Genomic DNA, 24,331 nt, shown 5'->3' with positions numbered 1-24,331 from the left:
TAGAGCAAGTCAGATTTAATTGCCTACCTTCTTCAAAAAAAAAAAATGAAATCAGGGCTGCAAGGGACCTGAAGGAAGCAGCCACCAAAAATGCTGTGCACATATGCAGAGATGCCCAAGGGAAGGTGCTCCAAAACAGTAGTAATGGTCAGGCTGGGGGCGGGGATTAAGTGATTTGTCTACTTTGTACTTGCTTATGGTGCTTAGTATTTCTTTTCACAAAAATAGAGGTCTTTCAAAGACCAAAAAAAAAAAAAAAAAAAAGAGCACGTGAGAAGCAAGTGATAAAGCACAAAGCCCATGGTATTAGGAGACCAAACAGATGTAGGACCCAGTTTCCCCACTGCTGCCGCTTAGCTATGCTGGTCGCAGCATCTTCACTTGCAGATCTCGCTGAGCTGTCCTGAGGGCAGGTAGCACACTCAGCCTTGCACATAGTAGAGACACATTTGTGGCAAATGTGTTGGGAAACCATCACCCTCATCACTCTAGCACACCTCAGAGAGGGAAGGCTTTACATTATCCTGGGGAAGATAGCAAATGAAAAAGGCAATGAAGCAAATGGGCATTTCTTCCTAGCTTTGGCTCTGCAGACACTCGAGCTCACTGGTTGACATGTTGGGAGATACACCTGGATCCAACAGTAAGATTTCAGCTCCAGCACTTGGGTTTTTTTGGTTTTGTTTTGTTTTATGATAGATCACACTTCTCTACCTTCCTTACAACCCAGCCATCTTGGGGGACCGAGGGGCCACCAAGGAGTATGGGATCAGATGCCAATACATTCTGGACACCCTTGTCCTCCCGTTTCAGTGATGGGTGAGGGATCAGTGGGACTGCCCAAGAAATAAAGCATTGAGATTTCAATAGAAAGACCATAATTTATTCTGTTGTATAAAAAAGTCATTATGTAAGTAACAAAATGTCTTCTTAGAAGAAGAAATATATTATTTGAGGTCATAAATAATCAGCAAACATACAACTGTTGGCAACTTAAAAAACAAAACAAAACCCAACACTGGTGTTCTCCATCAGTGCTGAAAACAAACCTGCTTCGGATATATGTACAGGATATTACAGTACTCAAAAAACACAAAAATTGAGGTATTTGGTTCTTCTGGGAGTAGACACTGACGTTTGTGAAGGCAGACGACCTACACAAAAATAAATAAAATAACGTATATTCTCATATGTATATGCATCGTCAGGAATGGTAATACTGGTAGGCATGTCAAGCATGGAAAGTTCCTTCAAAAAACAGGGACAGGCAAAAGGAAACCGGCTCTCACACGGAGTCCTCTCTCTCCTGCCCCTTTTTCTCAGAGGGACTTGATGTACCCACTGTATGTTGGTCCCGGATGTGCTGAGTTCAGCAAATGTCTTGGCGCTAAGTCATCACTACGACTGCTCAGGAACCCAGTGGAAACTCGGGTGAAATTAAATAAATAAGGGCCAGTCCTCGCGAGCCCCCTTCCCTGGAGTTATTGCATTTTTTCCTTTCAAGGAGCCTGGAGTCCCGGCGGGTTGTGAAGATCACCTCCCGTGGCCTTTCAGCAGCTGGGAGAGGTCGTGATGGGGCTCTGAAGGTAGCTCAGCGCACTGTTCGTGGGGTGGACGGGGATGGAGACGGGGAAGTTGAAGACAGTGGTGGTGGAGGCGCCGCGGTCGAGCACAGCCATGGCGGGGCTCCCGGCCTCTGCCGAGCAGTGTGGGGCCAGGACCTGGGACTCAAACTGCAGCAGCTGGCCCATGAAGCTGAAGTTGGGAGAGATGATGCTTCTCCTCTGCTTCACAAACTCAAAGGCCTCGTCCAGCTTGACTCGGTTAGTCCTCATGAGGTACGCAAGGCAGATGGTGGCTGATCGGGAAATGCCTGCCTGGCAGTGGACAAACACCCTTCCACCGGCATTCTTGATGGAGTCTGGGAAACAAAGGGCAGCTAGTTACTCGAGAGTCCAGGAGAATGACCCCAACCCGAGGCACAGGGTGTCTAAGAAATGCCATGTGTGTCCTGTCCAGAGATGGTCAATGTCACCTCATGCCATCACATAGATACTGTGGAGGCAACGTGGCCACCATGCAAAGAACAGCTGGGGATTTAAACCCGGATCAGGCATCCCCACTAAGATCAATGTTGGACAAATCAATGCAACATTCTGAGATGTGGCTTGCTAGTATGTAAAGCGGGACATCAAATCTATACTGATGCTACCCACACCAGGCTGATATTACTGTCTACAGGAAAGCTGTAAAAGAATGTCACTCAAGTCACAAGACTTTAGGCTCAGTGGCTAAAACAGAGGGAGTGAGGCAGGAGTCCCAGGTATCCATTCCATTTACCTATGAAGTCGATGGCCTCGTTGAACCAGGAGCTGATGTCCGCTTTGTGGTTGTCCTCCACAGGGATGCTCTTGTACTGGTAGTGACCCTCAAAATGGTTGGGACAGTTGGCCGAGACGTTGATCAAGGCAGTGATGCCCAAGGCATCCAGCATGTCCTTGCGGGAAGCATGATAGGCACTGCCCAGGTACAGGAAGGGCAGGATCTCCACTGGGCCACCCTGAAATCCAGAAATAGCCAACACTTGTCAAGCTTTGTTCAGTGTCAATGCTGGTGCCCACACCCACAAAGACACCCTGCCGGAAAAGTCAGTTTCAATATTGGGTGAACTTTTCAGCACTGTTGTTGGAGTATAAATAAATTAGGGGATTAAACCCATTTGCCCATTAAACCCATTAACAAGTTCATTTCTACAGTGCCAACAGTTAGAGGTTCAGCTCCATGGTATGGCTTAACCACGGGATAAATATCCCTGTGTCCCCTGTTATAAATAAAGCTGCAAGTCACTTTCTCCATCCTCACTAGCGCTGCTCTTCCACTTTTGCCAGCTTTTCCTTCTCCCCTCTGGCGGGGCCCCCTACTAACCTGATCGTAGAGTGGGGTGCTGCAGGAACTGCACCCCGATTCAGCGCTGTCAGGGACACTGGTACTCAAGGGAAGGCTGAGCCCCATGGGGGTCGACTGTTTGCTGCACAGCTCCGGGCAGGAAGCCGAAAAAGCTTCATATCCTCCTGGGAATACAAAGAGACATTTTTTTTCCATTAGTACCGCCGAGACAGGGCACCTTGATGCAACTCCCCCATCCACCACTTCTGGAAGTTTACCCCGGAGAGGCCCAGGCCAGTCTTTGTTCCGACAGCCAAACAAAGCCAACAAGTCCCCACAATGCGACTTAGGCGCCCAAGCGCTCCAGGTGGGGCAGCTCCGCCAGGAGCTGGGAAACTGGGGTCCCGGGGCAAGGCGGTAGGGGGCGTGCGGCCCGCCGCTGGGCATCCCCGAGGGCGTACCTTTGAGCAAGAAGACTTGCGCGCCGCGCGCCTCGCGGCAGAGCGCGCCGGCGGCCAGGGCCAGGGTGCCGTCGCGCTTGGCGCCGTCCAGAGCGGCGCTGCGCTCGTCCAGCAGCACCACGGCGTGGTAGGCGCCCGCCAGCAGGCGGCCGCGCAGCTCCGCGTTGGGCACGATGTGCTCCAGACCCATGGCGCCCTTGGCCCGGCGCCGCACGATGGTGCTGAAGCGCACGTTGACGGAACCGGCGATGTGGCCGGCGTTGAAAGCGAAGAAGGAACGACAGTCCAGTAGCAGGCACTGCGCCGCGCGCTCCCTCAGCAGCGTCCGCAGGCCTCCGGCGTCCAGGGAGCCCACTTCCATGACCATGGCCGGTCCCAGCGCCCCCAGCGTGCAAGTCCTGCTGTGTTCTTTGTCCTCGGAAGTCAAGGGCAGAGAGACGGCTTTCGAGGAAAAGCCTGACCCTGGTTTTCTTTGCGCCAAACCCCGAACTGCCTTTGGACTGAGCGAGGGGTCTTCGTGCTGGACTCTCGACCACCTCGGCTTCCTTGCTGTTCCCCCAACTGTCCCTCCGGCCCCAATCGCAACTACAGCCCCAGCGTCCTTCGCAGCGAGCCTGGCCCCAGGGAGCGCGTTTATATATAGCTTCTCGGAAGGCGGGGCGGGGCGGGGCGCGCGCTCGCGCGCGTTGGGGGAAGGGGGTTTGTTTGTTTGAATGACGGTCACGTGACCGGTGTGGTGACGTCACCCGCCCTGCCCGGCTTGGCGCCGGCGGAGCTAGGGGAGAAGACGTCATCGGCCTCCGAGTGGGGTCCGCCGGCTGAGCTCTGGCTCGGGCCCCGGCCCCCGCCCGGCCGTCCGGCCTGCGCCTGACGCGTCCCCGGGGACCTGGCCTGCGCCACTCTCCGGATCCAGCTGGGAGGAGAAGGGGAAGGCGCGCTGCCAGTCGAGGGCCGACCCGGGTGCGAGCGGCTGGGAAAGCGGGCCGCATGCCACCGGCCTCCCCCTCCCCCCCCCTCCCCCCCTCCCCTCCCCTCCCCCTCCACCGTGCCCCAGCCCCGCGCCCCCTCCGCCTCCGATCCGAGCGGAAAGGGGTTTCCTGCGTTTTTGCAAACTCTTGGGCCCCAGCTCTCATTTCCTTGTCCCCGAAGAGAGGAGGCGAGGAACCAGGTTCCCAAGGATAAGCGATTTACTTGCCCAGCATTGCACTGCTGGGGTTGGGAAGAGAGAGGGGCCTGAAATGAAGGGTAGAGAAAAATTAACGAGTTTACCCACCCAAGAAAAGCCGGAGCGAGTTGGGGTGGAGGTGTTCAGGGAAATATCTTCCTGTTACCCAGACTTCCTCTCTTGTTACTTGAAAATAAAATGTATATTTAACAAGTAAGATGCCTTCCAATCAAACCCCTAGCGGAAAAATGCCATTCCTTGTCATGTGGTCCCTAGACGACTGTGAGCCGAGGAAGGCAGGTCAGGGGGCTGAAATCAGTATTGAGGGGGTGGCAAGGTGCGGTTGTGGATTGTGGGGTTCGGCGTTTAGGGAGGCAACCCCCAGCGCGGCTCGACAGCGCCTCCCAGGGGCCGCCAGACATGTTTCTGATCCTTTTCACTTAAGACCCATCGCGCTGCTCCATCTCTGTTTCACAAATATGTACTGATTGAGCTCCTATTATGCTCTGGACGGGGGCTCCAACTGGGAAGAGGAGCCGAATTCAGCTCCCACGCCCTGGTTCTCGCCGTCTGTATGGGCTGAACTCGAAATCCAGCCCTACGGCGCTTTAAGAGGATTTCGAGGACCTTGACAAAGGGTTGGGAAGACCCCCAGGAGGTCACCCTCGTCCCGAGCCCTAGTGACGCCCCCTCCCCTTCTCTCCCCCTACTCCCCCCGCTCCCCCACCCCCCGCCCTACCGGGCGGCGGTGACTGCGGCACAGACGCGCTAGGTACACAAACATAAACATTGCGCCACCGGGCTAGGGTGCCGAGTCAGGAACATTCTGTGGTTTCTTCCCCTCTCCTTGGGAGGGAGGGTGGAGGGGGGATTTCACTGCCACCCTGCGTCGTTGATCTGTGGATTGTATCATCAGAGGCAACTTCTGCATTTGACTCTCTTAGCTTCTGTGTTCGCATATGCTCAAACTTTGTCTAAATTCTAGATAGAGTTGAGTGTTTTTTTTAAAAGGGTGTTTTCTGCCTTCAGATGAACACTGACTGAGGACAGCAAGGAGATCCTTAGATAATGACAACACCCTCCCTGTATCTTTTTTAAAAAAGAAAAAAATTATTTGTACTACTTATTCAGCTGGGGAACTCAACATATTTTACGCATTGAATCATAAAATGTTACAGCTGCTGACTTTTCACAGCATACCAACTTGATCTGCCCTGATTTTTTTTTTAACCAAGAGCATTCATTATACCTCCCCCTACCCACATTTTTTAAACAAATTATTACAGTGGTAGTGACACAGTCTGGCCCTGGAGTCAGGTATCTGCTGAGCTCTGTGGGTTTTTCTTCTTTATCTCTTTCTGGAAAGAGCATAGCTCGAACCTCATGCTGTCATTTTGCTGCTGGGGGATCGTAGGTGAATCTCTCCCTCTACTGAGCCTCTAAGCCTGCACCTATACGATGCGTTTCCAGCCGCCTACTTTGCGGATGGTTTGAGATCCAGGTTAGAGATGATGGGTGTAAGGGACCACCCACCCCTTCCCGTTATGATTCACTAAGTCTCTTGGTTTTCCCCTTCCCAGCATGCAGCCCTTATATCATCATGCCACTGTGTGTTTCAGGAGCTGGCACCGGAACCTGGGGAGAAGGTCACCTCAAGATGCTAGTAGGTGTGGATGCTAGTAGGTGTGGTTCGTACAGAGGTCCAGCCCAGGGTGAAGTCCCTCCTTGAGACCAGTCGACACACATTGGCTCAGGTTAGAGGCTCTGGTGGTCAAATTGTAGCCACGCAGGCCTCTCATCCAGGGAGCAGAGATGCTACTTCTGGTTGGAGATGGAGCCAAAGAGAGGCTCAGCATAATCTGGTCTGTGGTGACTGCAGAAGAAGCAAGGGGCTGGAATTGTGGGCCTGTCGGACAGAGGGGCACCAAAGAGCATCGTTCAATGGATGTGGACTCAGGGGAGAGAACCTGGCCTTTCCTCATCCTGATTTTAGATGTGCTTAGGCGCAAACCTGGAGGCAGTGTGGGGCAGTGAGAAGGCCTAGGCTGGACTCCTCATCCTTAGTGTATGGCCTTGAGTAATCACTTCCCCTCCTGAGCCCCCACTCCCTCCTACTTGTGATGGCGATAAAAACAAGTACTTCTAGAGGCAGTGGGGAGACTCAGTGTAGCCAGAGTTGGTATCACCCTACCGTCCCTGTCTGAATCCTGCCCTCGAAGTCGACTTTGGACCTGTCCTGGGGTCACAGGAGAAAGAGTGGCGCTCCCACAAATGACAGTCAAAGTGGCCCCAGCTCACTGTCTGCTCTGTGACCCTGGGCAAGTGGCTTAACATTTCTGAGCCTTGGTTTCCTCCTTTGTTAACTGGGACTCATCGCCATCGAGGACTAAGTAAGACCAGGAGTGAGGAAGCACCTGGTGTGGTTCACGTCTGGAAGGGGTGCTCTCAGGAGGGGGAGCTGGCTCCCACCACTCGTGTACTCTTCCAGAAGCCACAGCCCTTTTCCCATGCCCCTGCGCTGTATGATGGCTGGTACCCTTCCTAACGCTCCCTTTCCCACCACCATTGGGCCCCGCCTTCACTGCTCTCAGGGACTCTCCTGTTGTGTTCTAGGCAAACTCCTGGGCGTGTTTCTCATCCTTTCCCACCCTCGCACCTGTGTCCCACTACTCCCCCTCTCCCTGCCAAGATGCTTTCCCCCTCCAAGTCCCAGCCAAAATGCCATCTCCATGAAACCTCTTTGGTTGCTCCAGCTTCTGCCCCTGAGCCCTGTAGGACTTTGTCCGAACTTTCCGATTGTGTAAACATCTCTTGGATCCTTATCTTACCCTCCCTGAGTTTTCCTAGGGCAGGGAGTGTTGTTTTTCTCATCTTTGACCTCTCCACCCTACTTATTTTAGAGGCCACGGCCGGCACATAGTAGGCCCACAATTTGTGGCCTGATGGACGAACTTTTTAAAGGTGCTGTTGAAAAGTGTAAGAAGAGACTGGGACAGAAATGGTCATTTATGAAACCTCTCCCCTGTGCCGGCTGCATTACAGGTATCAGCTCACGAACGAATCAATGATCCTGTGAGGTGGTTGTTATCCCCATTTGACAGGCAAGGAGATGGCTCAGAGAGGGGACTGTGCTCAAAGTGACACGGCTGGTGATCACCAGATGCAGATCCAAACCCATGCCTGTCTAATGGAGACACAGAGCGGAGCAGGGCCCAGGCATCCCACCGTAGGAGCCCCAGTCTGTTAAGGCCTCCACGCCTGCCGCAGGTCCATTCCAGGCAGCTCTACGGGAGTGTCTGACTCCCAGCTCACCTGGAGCTCCGCTCAAGAGGCAGAGTGGTCGGTGGCGTCAGCCCTAGAGAGCCTGGGCCTCCTAGAACCCCCAGCTCAGGCCCTGATGTCCCTGCTTCCTCTCTGAAGTCACTCAGGGCTTGGGATTTGGGGCAGCGAGCCTCAGCAGCCACTTGGCCCATCTTAAGGGGTTGGCAAGGGGCTGACTTCACCCTCCACACCCAGACAGTTAGGACGGAACCAACTGCTATTATTACACAATCCTTGCAAACAGAGCTCCATGTTCAGGACTGGGGGTTGGGGGGGGGCTGTGGAGCTGCGTCACCTCAGCCAGCCCCCTCATTTGAGAAACAAGGACCCAGAGAGGTTGGGCAATGTATCCAAAGTCACACAGTGTCCAGAACATTCTAAATCCAGTCAGCATTGTGGGAGCTGTGTGTGCAGACTCGCAAGTGTTTATCTCTGTAGGCTGGGGTTACTTTCATTTTCTTCTTTGTAACTCGGTATGATTGAATTTTTCAGCACAGATGTGGAACTTTTGTAATCAGGGGGAAAGCTAAATATATTAAAAGGCAACCATATTTGGGATAAACCATATTTATTGTATTTAGGGGAACTTGATAAAAGCAAATGACGGAGCTAAGAATGTCTGGGTCAGAATCCCAGCTTGACCACTCACCAGCTGTATGTCCTTGGACAAGTTACTTTACCTCTCTGAGACTCAGTTTCCTCGTGTAGAAAATGAGAATACTAGGATCTATCTTGTAGGGCTGATGTGAAGGTCATAGAGACAGAGGTCAGCAAACTACAGCCCATGAGCCAAATCGAGCCAACTCCCTCTCTTTTTACAACTCACAAGCTAAGAATGGTTTTTATATTTTAAGTGATTGGGGGAAAATTCAAAAGAAGAATATTACTGTGACATGTGAAAATTCTATGAAATTCAGATTTCAGTGTTCATAAACAAAGTTTTATTAAGACTCAACCATACCCATTGGTACTAATCTCTGTGGCTGATTTCACATTACAATGGGAGGTAAGTAGCTCTGACCCTGTCTGGCTCACAAAGCCTAAAATATTTACCTCTGTCCCTTTACAGGAAATGTTTTGCCAACCCCTGATACAAGATCATGGATGAAAAGCACTTTAAAACAGTACCTGCCACAGGGTAAGTGTTTAGTGAACTTTGTTATTATTAACAGATGGATATTTATAAAATCTTCTTTCCCTAGGATGTGTTTAAAAGCAGTCATTGCTTTTATAATATATTCCATTGAGCCTAAGGCATATTTTTCATATTTTAACATTCCTCAAATTGGAATATGACTTAAAATCAGAGGCATAGCCGAGTTAATTAACATAGTTAATTGCCAGCATTTTCTCTTTCTTAACGGTGCATAAATTAATGAGGGGGGGGGTCTCAGAATTGCTGACATCTTAGATCTAGTAGAATCTTAGATCTTAGTAGATCTTAGATCTAGTAGAATACAGTAAAGTAGAAAGGTTTAAGATGGACAGAGATTAGAACACTGCGGTCATTCAGTCAACACACATTCTGGCAGGGGAACAGTCTTGTTCAACCCAGGTGCTAAATGCCATGGTAGAAATTGGAAAGGTCAGAAAAGGGCCCCTCACACAACTGAGAGAAAGTGATGAGGGAAAGATGCCCAGAGGAGGGGATGTTTACCTGGACACAAAAACTGATGTAGAAGAGAAACGTCTGGATGAAATACCTCTGAGAGGTGGGCCTCAATTTTCTACCACTTTGCCCCTGAGAGCCTCAGTTTTCTGCCTTATAGAAAGGGGACAGTGAGAACCCCAAGAGACCAACTCTCCAGATTCGCTGTGGGACCGGATCAAGTTTCTCCCACTAACTTGGGAGCAAGGACACAGTTTCTTGCCATTCTTGGTCCCCAGCACACCCTCAAAGCAGGTTTTGTTGGATAAACACGTGGAGATGAGCCCAGGAGCCCAGGAGCCCAGGAGAGGGACCAGGAAGAAGCAGGGCCTCCATGACTCACCCAGGCCTATCCCTGAACCAAGGGCACAGCGGCCAACATGGCCCCGAGCCCCGCCTTAGCCGCCAGGGAACTGACGCCGCAGTGAGAAGTGACAACTTTCTGTTATTAGTTAATTTTTTTTAGATGGAGGATGAATTGAGACATAATTTCCTTTTCATAATTAGAAAACATTAATTAATGTTGGAGGGAGCAAATGAGGTCATAGTTTGTCTATTCCAAACTCTCCCCTGAAGGAAGACAAAGGAAGAGTTACCAGTGGTGTGATCAGAATCATAGCTGACGACTCAGGAATTGTGCATACCGATTTGCCTCTGGGGGTAACTTATTTGGGAGCAATTTTTCTTAATAACAATTGCCAGTCTTTCCTGACCACTTGCTAGGAGACTGGCCCTTTGCCAAGTGCTTTATATATATATATTTCCACCTAGATCATGACACTAACTCTGTGAGGCAGAGACCACTACCACCCCAACATGAAGTGAGGAGGGAACCAAGGCCCAGAGATGTTAACTAACTTGTCCAAAGGCACACAGCAAGTGAGCGGCTGGGGGCCTGGCACTCCCTCTGTCTGTTTTCTAAGCCCTTTGTCCTTATCTCTCCGCAGCACACGGCAGGCGTGTCGTTAGGGTGGCGTGTTGCATCATGTCACTGTCCATGTGTTGGGATGCTGACTTTTAGGGGGCTGCTTTTAGATTTCAAAGGAAAGGGGAAAGGAAATAGGCCCCAAACTCGGGCTTTCTGCCTGGCCCTCCCTGACTCACTGAGCCACATTGCACAAATGACTCATTCACTGGCCGCGACCTCAGTGGGTTTGGCCACCCATTGAGAGTGAAGTCACACCTCCGGCTTTCCAATGCGTTCATTGGTTCACTCATCCAACTTCAGGCAGGCAAGAAACCGGCCTGATTGGGCTCGCCTGGGGTCAGGGACAGAGAAGCACACAAATGCTTCTCGATGTCCTGAAGCCGAGGCCAGGCAGCTTACTTCCAGCCTAAGAGATCCTCCGCGGGTCCTGCAGTAGATTGCTAGGGCTGGCAAAACAAAGTACAGTGAGCTGAGTGACTTAAAACAACAGAAACCGATTGTCCCACAGTTCTGAAAGCCAGAAGCCCAAGCCTGAAGTATTGGCCAGGTCAGTTCCTTCCGAGGCCGTGAGGGAGCACGTCCCAGGCCTCTCCCGTAGCTCCTGGTGTTCGGCTTGTGTAAGCATCACGCCAATCTCTGCCTTCATCTTCACCAGTCACGTTGGGTTAGGTCCCACCCTAATGACCTCATTTTAACTTGATGACCTGTGTAAAGGCCCTATTTCCAAAAAAGGTCACATTCTGAGGTACTTGGGGATTAGGACTTAAGCTTATCTTTTGAGGGGAACATAACTCAACCCATAACAGAGCCTGTGCCCCAAAGATAGCCCCCCGATGATAACGTGTTCAACACCATAAAGATGTCCATTTGGCCCAGGTGAATATATCCATTTAGTGTCATCCTCATGAAAATGCTGAGGGCTTTTTTTTTTTTATTGCCTGGAGTTAAACAAGGTATTCTAAAGTTGATATGAAATAATAACCAAGAAAGGCCAGGGAAAACTAAAAAAGGAGACTAATGGGGTGGAGATAAGCCCCACCAGATATGAAAACATGTCATAAAGCCCCAGCAAAATGGTGTAGTTAGAAACAAGAATAGCCAGACAGTGGGACAGAACAGAAAACCCAGAAATGTGCCCATAACACATGGAAATTTGATGTATGACAGAAGTGACATCTCAAACACTGGGACGTGACAGACTTTAAAAATTTTGTCTGTCTTACCTTTTTGAGGGGGGAGATAACTAGGTTTATTTATTCATTTATTTAATGGAAGTGCTGGGGATTGAACCCAAGACCTTGTGCATGATAAGCACATGCTCTTCCACTGAGCTATACTCTCCCCCTGTGATGGAATTTTTAATTAGTGATCTTGGGACAATAGGACAGCCATTTGGAAAAAAGATAAAAGTGGACTCATGCCTCACACCAAACACTTGAATAAATATGAAATGGACCAGAGATTTCGATTTTTAAAATGAAATCTTCCAACTTGGAGAAGAAAACAGGAGGGGATTCATTTATAACCCAGGAGTAAGGAAAGCCTTTCAATGTGGGACTAAAAATCTAGAAACAATAAAATAAAACTTGATAAATTCAACTATATAAAAATTAAAGCTGAATTAAAAAGAAAACTCTATGGCAAACTAACAAAAAACTCCACAAGCAAAGTTTAAAAACACACACACACACAAATGGGAGACAAAGAATATGAAAACAAATATATACGTATGTATATGCATGGCTGGGACATTGTGCTGTGCACCAGAGATGGTCACGTTGTAACTGACTGTACTTCAATTAAAAAATAAATAAATAACATTTTAAAAATGGGAGACAATATCTGTAACATAGAGACAAAGGCTAATTTCACCAATATTTAAGGAGTACTTAAAAATAGAGATGAAAAAACCAAAAGTATGATTTTAAAATGGGCAAAAACTACAAGCAGACGGTTCACAGAGCTGTAGGAAGCCCCTGAGCAAGAGAAGGTGCTCGTTCATAATCATCGTTAAGAGACGAGAAAATCCTAACTACTCTGAGAGACTCGCATCCTTCAGGTTGGCAAAAATCCAAAAATTTGGTGGTTCCCGCCTCTGCTGAGAAGAGAAATTTGAATATGGATTGGATGTTAGATGATATTGTGGAAGTGGTGATTTTGGTGGTTGCTTAAGAGAGCGTCTTGTTCTTGAGAGATAAGTGCTGAAGTATTTGGCGGTAAAAGTTCATGAGGTTAGCATCTTGCTCTAAATGTTCAGAAGAAAATACACACACTAGTAAATAAATTAAACATGGCACAACCTGAGCAATCGCTGAGTCTATGTAGTGGGTGTAAGGGTGTTCATGGGTGGCATTCTTCTTTCAACCTTTCTGTATGCCTGAAATTTTTCATGTGAGATGTGGGGTCTAGTCATGTGGCCTCAAGGTGAACTGGGGGTGAAGCGGCAGCCGTTAGCGAGAGCAGCTGGCTCAGCTGAGACAATAATAATTGTGAACATGATCCAGCGCTTACCGTGAGCACCGGGCATGACTTCAACAGCCAACTCATTAGGCTTTACAGTCCCCATTTACAGATAGGTAAACTGAGGCCCTGGTAATCTGCCAAATCCACGGAGATTTGTACCCTCCCAGCTCAGCCCATTGATTTTAACCTGAGCCAGTCCCTGAGAGAGTCGCTAATAGGATTTGCAGAAACAGCCTTAAGGTGAACTGTTATTAAATCGGACTAAGTTATTTTACTTAATGAACCACTATCCAAAGGACTAGCAGGGATCTTTGTAATGCATCTTATAAGTACCGGCTATTTATAAGGGCCAATGGTCTGTTCTCTAATTTAGACTCAATAATTTCAGATACCACTTAAGGACAGAGAACGAGGAGACTATAATAAAGCAATGGTTCATTCAGTCTGCTGCTTCACCTCGCAACCCCTCAGTGGAAAGTTATGGTATTCCTTAAATCAAGCTGTGCTGATAAAAGAGAACTTAACAACTGAAGCAAAATTGAATCACTTTCAAGGTGTATTTAACAGTGTAGAGTGCTTGCATCAATTTAAAAATTAAAATGGTTCATGATTTAAAGAAAAATGGTGTAGCCCTGCCCCAGCGCCTGAGTTCAAATCCCAGCTCTGCCAGTAACCTCAAAGGGCTCTGCTGGGGCAAGTCGCATGTCCTCTCTTTACGCCAGGTTCCTCACCTCCAAAAATGGGATGACTAGCGTCCTCCTCCAAAGTTTTCGGGAGGATTAAGTGACCTGGATGCACAATCTGGAGAGACGTGCGTGGTTCCAGGCGCTCCGCATCTGTGTTCCCCATCCGTGCTCTGGCTGAGCCGCCCTGGGAGCCCACGCAAATGGCTTCGGTGACTTGAAATCACTCCTTTTTATGGAACGTGCGCTCTGTGCCAGGCCTGTGCAGGACACTGGGGACAAGGAGCTGAGTGACATACCGTCCCAGCCTGGGAGAGAGGAACACATAAATCATCTGGCCACTCCAGAAGACAAGAACAAGAGCAGAGGGTGACACCCGGCACAGCTGTGGAGCACCAGAGGGGAGTGTGGAGAAAGGACAGTACTTTTTAAAGGATAATAACTTCTTGGGGTGCACAGCAATGGGAATGTACTTAATGCTACTGAACTCTACACTTACAAATGGTTAAGATGATAAATTTTTTACTATGTGTATTTGACTACAGTAAAAAAAAAAAAAATTATTTATTTTTTTGAACCTGGCTCAAGTTCACTCTGCTGCAAAGACACAGAGCAGGACTAGGACCCAGGATTGCCTGGTTACCCAGTGGGGGGCTCCTTCCACTGCAGCCCCCACCCTCTGGGATGTCCCTATCCCCACCTCAATCCTAGTGCTGGGACAAGCTCCTGATAAGGGGTTCCAGGGGGAAAGAGATCCTGTTCCTTAACCCCATGCAAATAGGGGATGTATTTTCCCGGTTGCAGGGGGCAGGGTGGAATTTCCAAAGGCAGGATCCTCTCTGGTGGGTCAGCAGCTAGAGGAGTCGTCCCCATCTCCTGAACACCAGCATCTCCTATCTCGGTGAAATCAAGTGCAAACAAGCTTCAGGTAGACCCCCAAGGGCCTTGTCTTGGTGTGGCTGGGGTGGTCAGGCAGGCATGGGTATATATAAGCCTCCCTGGGTACCCCCATCCCCTGCTTCCTGAATGTCTTCCCATCTTTGTAGAGAGGCCCTCCCCTCCCATCCAAGAAGGGTGGGGCAGGGGTCTGAGTACCCCAGAGAATGCCCCTTCTGCACCCTCCTTCAGCTGACACTGGCTAAGTGGCCGCTCAGGCCCTCCTTCCAGGCACATTATTCGTTCCTGGAACTCTCAGGACCATCTTGAGAGGAGAGAGGTATAAAGTCTGAGGTGGTCATTGCTTTGGAGAAATAAAGAGCAAGAAAAGGATTAGGAGTGTGGGGCAGGGGTTGAGGGCTGTAAGTGGGGGTGTTCCAAGAACCCTCAACAAAAAGTTGACATTTGAGTAAAGACCTAGGGAGGTGAGGGAGCAAGCCATGGAGTATGTGGGGGGGGGGGAGAACAACCCAGGCAGACACCCCCAAACAGGAACAAGCCTCACAGGAACAAGCAACAGGCAAGAGGCATCCATATTGGAAACGAAGAAGTACACTGACTCATTCTCAGACGACATGATCCCATATGTAAAAAATCCTAAGGAATGTAAAAGACATGCTCTGAGCAAGTACAAGGTAATAGGACACAAGACCATATACAGAAGTCAATTTTATTTTTGTATAGTAAGCAATGAACAAGCCAAATATGAAATTAAAAATACAATTGCATTCATAATAGTATCAAATAGAATTCAATAATTAGGAATAAATTTGACAAAAACAAACACAAGACTTGTACACTGCTATAAAACTTCACTGAGGGCAATCAAAGCTCTAAATAAATGGAGACACAGTCCACGTTCTTAGATTGAAAGACTTAATGTTAAGATGGCAATGGTCCCCAAACTGCTCTAGAGAGTCCACATAATTCCTATCAAAATTCCAGCAGGCTTTTTTTTTCCCAGAAATCGGCCAACTGATCCTAAAATTTATATGGAAATGAAAACACCTAGAATAGCCAAAACATTCTTGAAAAAGAGGAACAAAGTTGTAGGACCTTCACTTCTTGATTTCAAAACTCACTATAAAGCTACAGTTGTCAAGACACTGTGGTGCTGGCACATAGCTCAATGGAACAGAACTGAGAGTCCAGAAATAAACCCTTACATTTATGGTCAATTGATTTTTGACAACAATGCCAAGGCAGTTCATTGGAGAAAAGAATAGTCTGTTTAACAAACAGTGCCATAATAGTGGGAGGGTATAGCTCAGGGGTAGAGCACATGCTTAGCATGCACAAGGTCCTGGGTTCAATCCCCAGTATCTCCATCAAAAAAAAAAAAAAAATTAAATAAATAAAAAAACAAACAGTGCCATAACAATTGGCTATCTATCTGCTTGCAAACAGACCCTTACCTCACACCATACACAAAAATTAACTCAAAATGGATCATTGACTCAAATGTAAGAGCTAAAACTATACAACTTTCAAAAGAATACACAGGGGAAAAAAGTCTTCAAACTTCTGTGTCAGACAAAGCTGCCGTAGCATGGTTTATAAAATAAAAAATTGATGATGGAATTTGTCATGATTCAAAATTGTTGTGCCTAAGAGCCACCATTAAGAAAATGAAAAGGTAGACAATAGACTAGGACAAAATATTTGCAAAACCAAATTTCATAAAGGACTTGTATCCAGTACTTACAAAGAACTTCTACAGCTCAATAATAAGACAAACAAGTCAATCAAAAGATGAGCAAACAATATGAACAGAGATCTCTCCAAGGGAGATGTGTCAGTAGGTGATAAGCACATGAACAGGTGCTCAACACCATTAGTCATTAAGGAAATGCAAATGTGAGATGAGATCTATATCACACCCACTAGAATGACTATGATCAAAACAACAGATAATAACAAATGTTAGCTAAGGTGTGGAGAAATAAAACCTTCGTACACTGCAGGTGGAATATAAAATGGGGCAGCACCTTTGGAGAATTGTTTGGTGGTTCCTCAAAAACTTAGACATAAAGTTACATGTGACCCGGCAGTTCCACTCCTAGGTATCCACCTAAAAGAAACAAAGACATATGTTCATTCAAAGATTAGTGAGTCAGTGTTCGTAGCGGCATTATTCATAACAGTCAAAAACTGGAAACAACCTAAATGTCCGTCAACTGGTTAATGAAAGGAAGGGGTGACGTGTGGTCAATCCACACACAGGAACACTATTCAGCAATAGAAAGGAACAAACCAGTGACAGATGCCACCATATGGAGGAACCTCAAGGATGTTGTGATACTTGGAAGAAGCCAGACACAAGTGCATGATTCCACTTACATGAAATGTCCAGAAGAAGCAAATTGACAGAGACAGTAGGTAGATCAGTGGTTGTGTAGGGCTGGGTGGGAACAAGGATTACCTGTAAATGGGCGTGAGGGAGGGATCTACCTGGGGGACCATTTGAAGGTTCTAACGTTGATTTATGGTGATGGTTGCACTACTTAGTAAAATTACCGAAAAAAAAAAATTTAATTGTATACTTAATAAGATATTTTAAATGTACTTCAATAAAGCTATTTTTTAAATAAACCTTTGGTCCAAGGTTCAGGTTGAGATTCAGTTTATACTCGGCCCAGGAGCCCTTCCTGGGCTGTGATAGGCTGGGGGAGATGCCACCCTTTGGCCATCGAGCGCTCTGGGTCATGGTTCCACAGCACAGCCTCTATGTAACATCCGTACTGATTTACCTTTTGGGCTTTCCTCTTTGGTATAAGCTTCTCGAGGACAAATACCTAGTGTTTATTCTCAGAATCCTAGAACGAAGTCCAGCTGATATGACTCAACGCAGGCTTGCTAAGGTGATGAAGAAGTGTAGTTGGAAAGGCAGAGCCAGGCAGAGAGAGCATTTGATCCCATTCGTGAGGTCTTTGATTAAGACCTCCATGAGGGTGAGAATAATAACAAAGAAAGAGAGAAAAAGTCCCCTGTATTTCAGACAATGCGACCGTATCCTGTAAATAAGAGAGAACGCTAGGCGGAAGGAAGAAAAGCCCACCATGGAATGAAGCGGGGAAACAATTTATTCTTCCTTTTAAAAAGTTGGCAGAGAATAGGAGGTAGGAGGAGAGAAGATACAGGTAAATGAAGACCTTGGTTGGGGAAGCTGATGTGTCTGGATGATAAAATATGGCCTGTGACAGAGAAGGGGAGGGGAGAGGAGGGAGGGGACAGGAGGGAGATGGGGAGAGAGACGGGGAGGCAGGAGGCAGTGTGGCCAGACCGGGTAGGGCTCCGCAGGAACTGAGCACTGAGCAGGGCAGGAGCGTGGAGGCTGCGGGCAGAGTAATGACCAGGAGGACTTGTGTCAACAGGATAATAATAGAACTCACTTCACTTGGGAGTGTGAGGATGAGTTCACAAAGTCGCAGCACGGTGATGCAGAGTAATTTATGTATGAAATTTACGTATGAAATGCACGCAAATTAGTGTCAGGATCACTGTTTCCTCCCCCTAATGCTGCTGGCCCTGAGAGGTAAAGCACGCAATCACCCAAGGTCACAGCTGTCCGTCTGGTGGCAGGGGTGCCGGGCGGTGAAGGACAGGCAGGATACAGACTGACCGTGACCATGCCACCCACTACCTCAACTTCCTTGGCCTCCGAGCCTCCATTCCTCACCTGGGGCGGGAGAGTGGCAGCGACACCTCCTACGGGGGTCACTTTGGAAGCGGGATAAGGCAGAGCCAGGGAAGCACTCGGCCCAGGGCCTGGAGTCAGCATCTCACAAACAGAACTGCCTATTCAGGGTCCTTTTATTTGGGAGATATTTACTGACACGCACCACAGGCCACACCAGCCGGGATGCTAGAGGCAAAAGGTGAGGGAGACATGCTCTCTGGACCACACACACACACACAGAGACCCAGAGACATACACAGGCACAAACCCCCACAGACAGACAGACACACTATTAGTAAGCTCCTAATTGTCAAAACACCAAGTTCTAGAAGGAGGGTAAGTGTTTATAAAATTCTTCTGTGGAAATGAACACAGTAGGTGACCCCTGGGCTTGCTTGCTCAAGGATAAACTGGGGAGGCTCTTCACAGCCAGACTGACCGTCACTGGGTCCCAGGAAGTGACATCTTCCAGCTCCTAACAGACAGCATTCTTTGATTAACAGGCAGAAAAACCTTCAACCCACCCTGGTCCTGGCGCTGGCACAGTAACCTTCCCCAAGAGAAAGAGAGACATTATGACATTTTGATAAAGGGATATTTCTGCAACTTAAAAAAAGTCTTTTTTTTCCCCTTTCTTTTTCCCAGACAGAAAGCAGCACTGTCAGATTTGAAAGCAGAGACTCCTGGCCACATCAGCTCCCACCCCACATACCACGAGGTGGGCCGGTCCCTGCTCCCAGGTGCTGGGAGACGCCCACAGCAGGGCTCTCAGCCCTGACTCCACAGTGGATCCCCCAGGTTCAAAGTCCTGAGGCCTAGGTCTCAGTCCCAGTGCTTCCAGTGTAACTTGCCTAGGGTGGGGCCTGGGTCCTGGGGCTTTACAAATCTTCCTAAAGGTTCTGGTGTCTAGCCAGGGCTGAAAAGCACTGACCTAAAGGATTATCTTTAATGTCCAGCATTAAACGGGAAAAAGCAGTGGACACATAGTAGGTGCTCACTCTATGTCCATTCAGTGATTGACGTATATAGAATGGCTTCCTTGATTTTTTTCTCAAAGACCGTGTGTACATGTGGGCCTGTAATCAACCCCAGGGGACAGAGCTGGTGCGACCCCAGCCAAACTCACGCGGGGGGTCCTTCCGGAGGGCGGATCGAGGTGGGGGCAGGAGGCACTTCCATTTTCCAGTCCATGTGCTTCTCAAGCACGTGTCTTTTTAAAAATTAATAATAAAGAAAATGATTTGCCAGCTGTTAAAGAAGCCACGGATTGAGCTTCTTTCGCTTCCCTTTTCTTTACCTATTTAGGGGACAGGAAACACCCAGAAATAGCCAGTGGGAAGGAAAGGTCAAGGTGAGGGCTGAGTCAGTGAGCCGAAGCCGGCGGGGGCTGAGCTGCCTGGCTTGGCCCTCCAAAATCCCTTCAAAAGTCCCCGAGCCCCTTCCTGGCCGCAAGGCCGGCCCCCTGCAGTGGGGCAGAGTAGCAGGGAGTTAGTGGAGCAGGCCCTGGGGGTCGGGGGTGGCCAGGACCCTTGGTTCCCGCGTCCAGCCTTGGGGCTCCACTGGGTCATGGTCCTGGGGCTGAATCATCCCGGTGACCGCCCACTGACAGAACCAGCTGGCCCTCCTTCTGGGCCTTTCAGACTGGGGTCCAGAGAGCCTACCGCCACATGATACTCTGCGAGGGCCCCGGCAGGGCTCCCCCAGCTACTACTGAGGGTACAGTGGCCGGCTCAGGGCACCTGGGTGCTGGTCCTCAACCACAGACAGCCCTGCATTTCAGGATCCCACAGTTAGGCTGTGGTCAGCCCCTGACCCACAGCGTCCCAGGCACTCTGCCTGATGGTCTCCCCGCTAGACAGAGAACAGGCCCTGGTGATGCCTGTGACCCAGACGCGACCCCCCCAGGAGACGCAGAGCACTGAGAAATGCCAGCCCCAGCCCTAAAAATACTGAGGCCCCATCACTTGTGTCCCACCTATAGGACCCGGGCCTGGCATCATTGGAACACCAGCTCCATGCCAGCTACTTGGAGAAATTAAGGCTTCACTGCCCCTCCTCCAGGTGGCAATGCTACTATTTGCCCCATTTACAGACAAGAGAACTGGGCCTCAGAGTTATCTGGGAACATGACCTGTGTCCCCACAAAAGGCCAGGCTGGAATTCAAGACCCCTGCCCCCGAAGGCAAACCCGACTCTCAGGAGGACCTGAATGGTGACGAGGGCAGAGGGCTGCCTTCCCAGCCCTGGCCACCTCACCCCAGGCCTCGGCCTCGGGCAGCTCTACCAGGAAGGCCAGGAGAAGGCTCTGGATGGAGGTGGATCGCCACCCGCCTCAGCCTTGAAGACCGCGTGCAGGGACTGAGCCAGGCTGGGCTGGACACTAGGCCCCTTGAGAGCCAGGCTCTGGGCCGGGAGCCAGGCTGACCTCTGGCCCTCAGGCCGGGACAAATGTGTCCCTTCCCGCCTCCCTCTTTCTTAGAAGTCCTCTCAGCCCTGCAGTTCCTGAAGTGTCTGCTGCCCTGCCAGCAACTGCTTAACCCCTCATCTTGCGGCCCTCCGTTCCAGAACCCAGAGGGGAAAGGTCACAGGAGGCAGGTGCCAGAGGATTCAGGGGGAAGAGAACACCCTTCTGGGACCCTCGAGGGCTGCACTTTGGTGTCACCCATTACTCTGTGGCCTTGGAGACCTGGCCCCTCAGTGCCTTGGGGCTGAAGGGACAATAGTTTTTGCTGAGCATCCTTGGCAGACAAACTAAGGACAGGCTTTGACGGGGTACCGAGCACCTTTCCTGGTCCGGTCTCTGTCCTAACTGCTGGATGTGGATGTGCGTTTCCTAACTGATTCTTCACAACAACCCAAGGAGGCAGAAATGATTCGTATCCCCTTATTACAGCCACGGGACAAGGGCACAGGGAGGGAAGGGGGTTGCCCAAGGTCACAGTGTACGTGGTAGAGCTGGGAGGAGTGGCGTCGACGTGGAGAGAGCTTTCATTTTGCCTCTGATGAGGAATATTACTACCTCTCGGGCTTCTTATAGATCCACACAGGGAGCAGACCTGGCCCGTTCACCGTGCGCCCTAGCACCTAGTAGGGTGCCTGGCACAGAGTGGGTGCTCTGGATGAAGGAAAAGCCAATGAGGTAAGTGCTTAGAGAGGAAATAACCTGGGCCCTGGAATGAGACACGACACCTCCATTTGCCAGCTCTGTCCCTGCCCAGCTCTGTGACCTTACATAGTTGCCTCTACCTCTTGGAACCTGTCTCCTCATCGCAAAATGCAATAGGACCCATACTAATACCATGAGAGGACCACTGTGTGGATTAGAGACACGTAGAAAGGCCCCTGCATCTGCAACTCTGTAAATAGTAATTTCATTATCGTTTTGAATTATTAATTCAGAATTTAGAATTTTATTAATCTGAAATGAGAAAATGTCTGCAAAGAGACTTCAAAAAGCCCCGCCCAGGGTCTTCAGCAGTGTTTTCATGCTGGGGATCTGCCTGAGGACACAGACAAAGGGAGACCTCTCCTGGGTCATGATGGAGGTGTGAGCTTGAAGGATGGGAACATTTGGTGCCACCCCGTGCGTGAGCCAGCATGGGATGGAGCTGGCCCAGGATCTGAGACAGCCTGAGCCCCAGGCAGGGCCAGACTGGGAGCAGGCCACCCCCTGGACCCTCATGCCCGGTCGGGGGTCTCAGGCAGGTAGCAGCCCCACTGTCTCAGCCAGCTGAATGGGCCTTTCCAGGCCACCCGACTCTCCCTGGCATCATCATTCCAATGGGAAAACAGAGGCCCTGGGAGGGACAAGGACTGGCTAAAGTGACTGTAAGTCATTGGGCACAGAGCAGAGACCGGGGTCCCCAGCTCTTGACCCCAGCCACCCACGTCCCTTGCCTGGCTGAGCATTTCCACTGAAGCGGCCCTGCCTGCCTCCGGTGCCCAAGACCGCACAGAGCGTGAACTGGTTTATTTCGGCCCAGTCAAGGCCACGTGCTTGGGGATGGCCAGCCCCAAGCCTGACCTTGCTCCCACTCTCGCCTACCCCTGACTCAGCACTCGGAAACACCTGCCAAGCAGATGAGAGCCTGCTTGGTGCTGGGCCCTGCTGGGCCCCTTTGAGCCTCACAGGGCTGCACACAAGTTGACCATGAGGTCGCAGAGGTGCAAACCGTGTGAAGCAGTGACAAGGGTGACACACCAGGGCAGCAGACTGTGAGGAGGGTCACAGTCTCTGGGCCACACGACCTAGGTTCGAGACCCCTGTGCCTCGGGCTAGCTGGGGGCCCTTGGACCAGTTTCTTAGCCTCTCTGTGCCTCTGTGCAGGGCTAAGAGAGCACTCATCCCACAGCGTTGCCATGAGGGTCCGTGAGATGCACGCACTGGGCCAGGGCCCGGCCCCCAGCCAGCAGTTACCAAATCGCGGCCGCTGTTAGTGTCTAGAAGAGTTGTCTCTGAGTCACACGCTTGCACACGCACACAAGGCTTCTGGATTGTTTCCAAAAGCGGGGCTGCCACCTTCCTTGACTCGCTGGCACAGAGCTCTCTGAAAGGCATCGGCGTTTCCGCGCTGCTAGCGCTGAATCCCTCCAGTTCTTTCTGGGTGACCCCAGCCACCCTGAAGCCCTTCGTTCCTGCCCTGGGCGGTCACACGGAGATTCCTGGGGAGAAACAGGCCTGTGCGTGGCTTCACTCTACGTGGTCTGAAGTCTGCTGGGTGAAGGAGGGTCAACCCAGAGCCCGGGACAGGGGAACATGAGCTTGCGGTGACCTCAGGCTGGGCGTTCCTCCCTGTGGGAGAACAAGGAGTGATCTAAAACAAGTTCATGATCTCCCTCCGCTGTCCTTTTGATGGCCAATGGCCTGTGGTTCTATTTTTGGGTTCTCTGCTAACAGCATCGCCCCCACAATAGCTAGCATTGATCGAGCACCTGCCATGTGCTAGAAACTAAACTCGGTGACTGATTTAACAGCTATCAGTTATTGAACGCCATGCTGACCCCGCCACGGACACTCTACCCATGACCTCACTTCATCCTCACTGCAGCCTGACTGTCTTCACCGTAGAGATGAGCGAATAGATTCCACGTGATGAGATGGCCTCGTTCTGCTGGGATTTGAACCCCGAGAGCCAAGCTCGTCATCCCTCGGTCATGCCCAAGTCCCTGTAGCTCTGTGAGGTGGGAATTACTATCTCCATTGTACTGATTTAAAAAAAAAAACACACACACACACACACAAAAACAAACCTATGGCCCAGAAAGGGGAAGTGAGTCAGCCCAGATCACACTGCTTGAGATGAGACCCTCCGATGGGATCCTGCTTCTTCCTCCTTTTATCCCGATTGTCTCAGCCAGGGCTTTAAAGAAATGTGCTTGGACTTTGTGACTCTCAGTCCTGACTCAGAATTCCTGTCCAGTTACTCAGTCCCCTACAGCTGAGCTCCAGGTAACTGAGGGCTCAGCCTTTGGCAGGAGGTCTGACTTCCAGATAAGCAGAGCCCCAAGGTGGAACAGAGACCAAGTCACAGAAGAAGCTCACACCCCATCCGCTGCCTGCTTCCTCACTGAAACTCAAAGATGGAGTTTATCCCACCAGGGCATGGGGCATGTGTGCCTTGCTTCACCTAGTTGGCTCATGACAGCTTGGTCAGCTCAGTATGACGATCATTTTGTAAGAAATTGAGGTCAGATGGTTTATCTAAGCAAGGAATCGGTGACTAGTGTCCGAGACAAATTACATCATCCAGGTTACTGTTAAAAACTCTAGCAGATTGTGGGGGGTGGGCTGTTTCTCCCTGTTGGGGGAGAGTTTGGGGGTGCGGGCTCCAGGCAGAGAGAAGGGGGCATGATGAGGGGCAGGGCTGCAGCTTCAAAAACTCTGGCCCTGAGATTTATTCCCTTTCAGTGGCCATCATGGAGGAAATGGTGACTTAGTTCCTCTTGTCAGTCTTCCCTCTATACATTTACCCTTTTTCCCCCAAGAGCGAAGAAGAGAGGAGTTGGCTATTTGATTGCTGAAGACCCAGGCAAAGTGGGAACAGGAGCAGCCCTGAGGACAGGGGTGACTCACTCCCCGACCAGAGGACGGGGCCAGCCAGAGCAGAGGGGGCCTTGGGAAGACCTGGGCTTTTGTTCCCTCTAGGACCAAAATGAATCAG

The 24,331-nt window shown here is 50.0% G+C and overlaps 1 protein-coding gene, 2 long non-coding RNA genes and 1 other non-coding gene across 4 annotated transcripts; 1 reads left to right on the top strand and 3 right to left on the bottom strand.

Moving 5' to 3' along the window:
- Positions 1–861: 861 nt before the first annotated feature.
- Positions 862–3,978, bottom strand: DUSP1 (dual specificity phosphatase 1). Its single transcript, XM_032465090.1, has 4 exons — positions 3,348–3,978; positions 2,926–3,071; positions 2,341–2,560; positions 862–1,921 (listed from the first exon to the last, which is right to left on the bottom strand). The coding sequence occupies exons 1-4, from the start codon at positions 3,712–3,714 to the stop codon at positions 1,551–1,553; spliced, it is 1,104 nt and encodes a 367-aa protein (XP_032320981.1). The 5' UTR covers positions 3,715–3,978; the 3' UTR covers positions 862–1,550.
- Positions 3,979–8,227: 4,249 nt separating this feature from the next.
- On the top strand, positions 8,228–14,031 carry LOC116658979. Its single transcript, XR_004314227.1, has 3 exons — positions 8,228–8,306; positions 8,903–8,971; positions 13,261–14,031. It is a non-coding gene; the product is annotated as an uncharacterized LOC116658979 (long non-coding RNA).
- TRNAD-AUC lies at positions 11,679–11,750 on the bottom strand. Its single transcript has one exon. It is a non-coding gene; the product is annotated as a tRNA-Asp (tRNA).
- Positions 14,032–14,659: 628 nt separating the features above from the next.
- On the bottom strand, positions 14,660–24,327 carry LOC116658978. The gene is made up of 3 exons (XR_004314226.1): positions 23,421–24,327; positions 18,610–22,962; positions 14,660–16,562 (listed from the first exon to the last, which is right to left on the bottom strand). It is a non-coding gene; the product is annotated as an uncharacterized LOC116658978 (long non-coding RNA).
- Between the last annotated feature and the right edge of the window lie 4 nt (positions 24,328–24,331).

This window comes from Camelus ferus, chromosome 22, assembly GCF_009834535.1.
Source record: "Camelus ferus isolate YT-003-E chromosome 22, BCGSAC_Cfer_1.0, whole genome shotgun sequence".
Taxonomy (NCBI): Eukaryota; Metazoa; Chordata; class Mammalia; order Artiodactyla; family Camelidae; genus Camelus; species Camelus ferus.
Note: the sequence above shows the minus strand (reverse complement) of the source record. Positions and strands in the feature narration are given on the sequence as shown.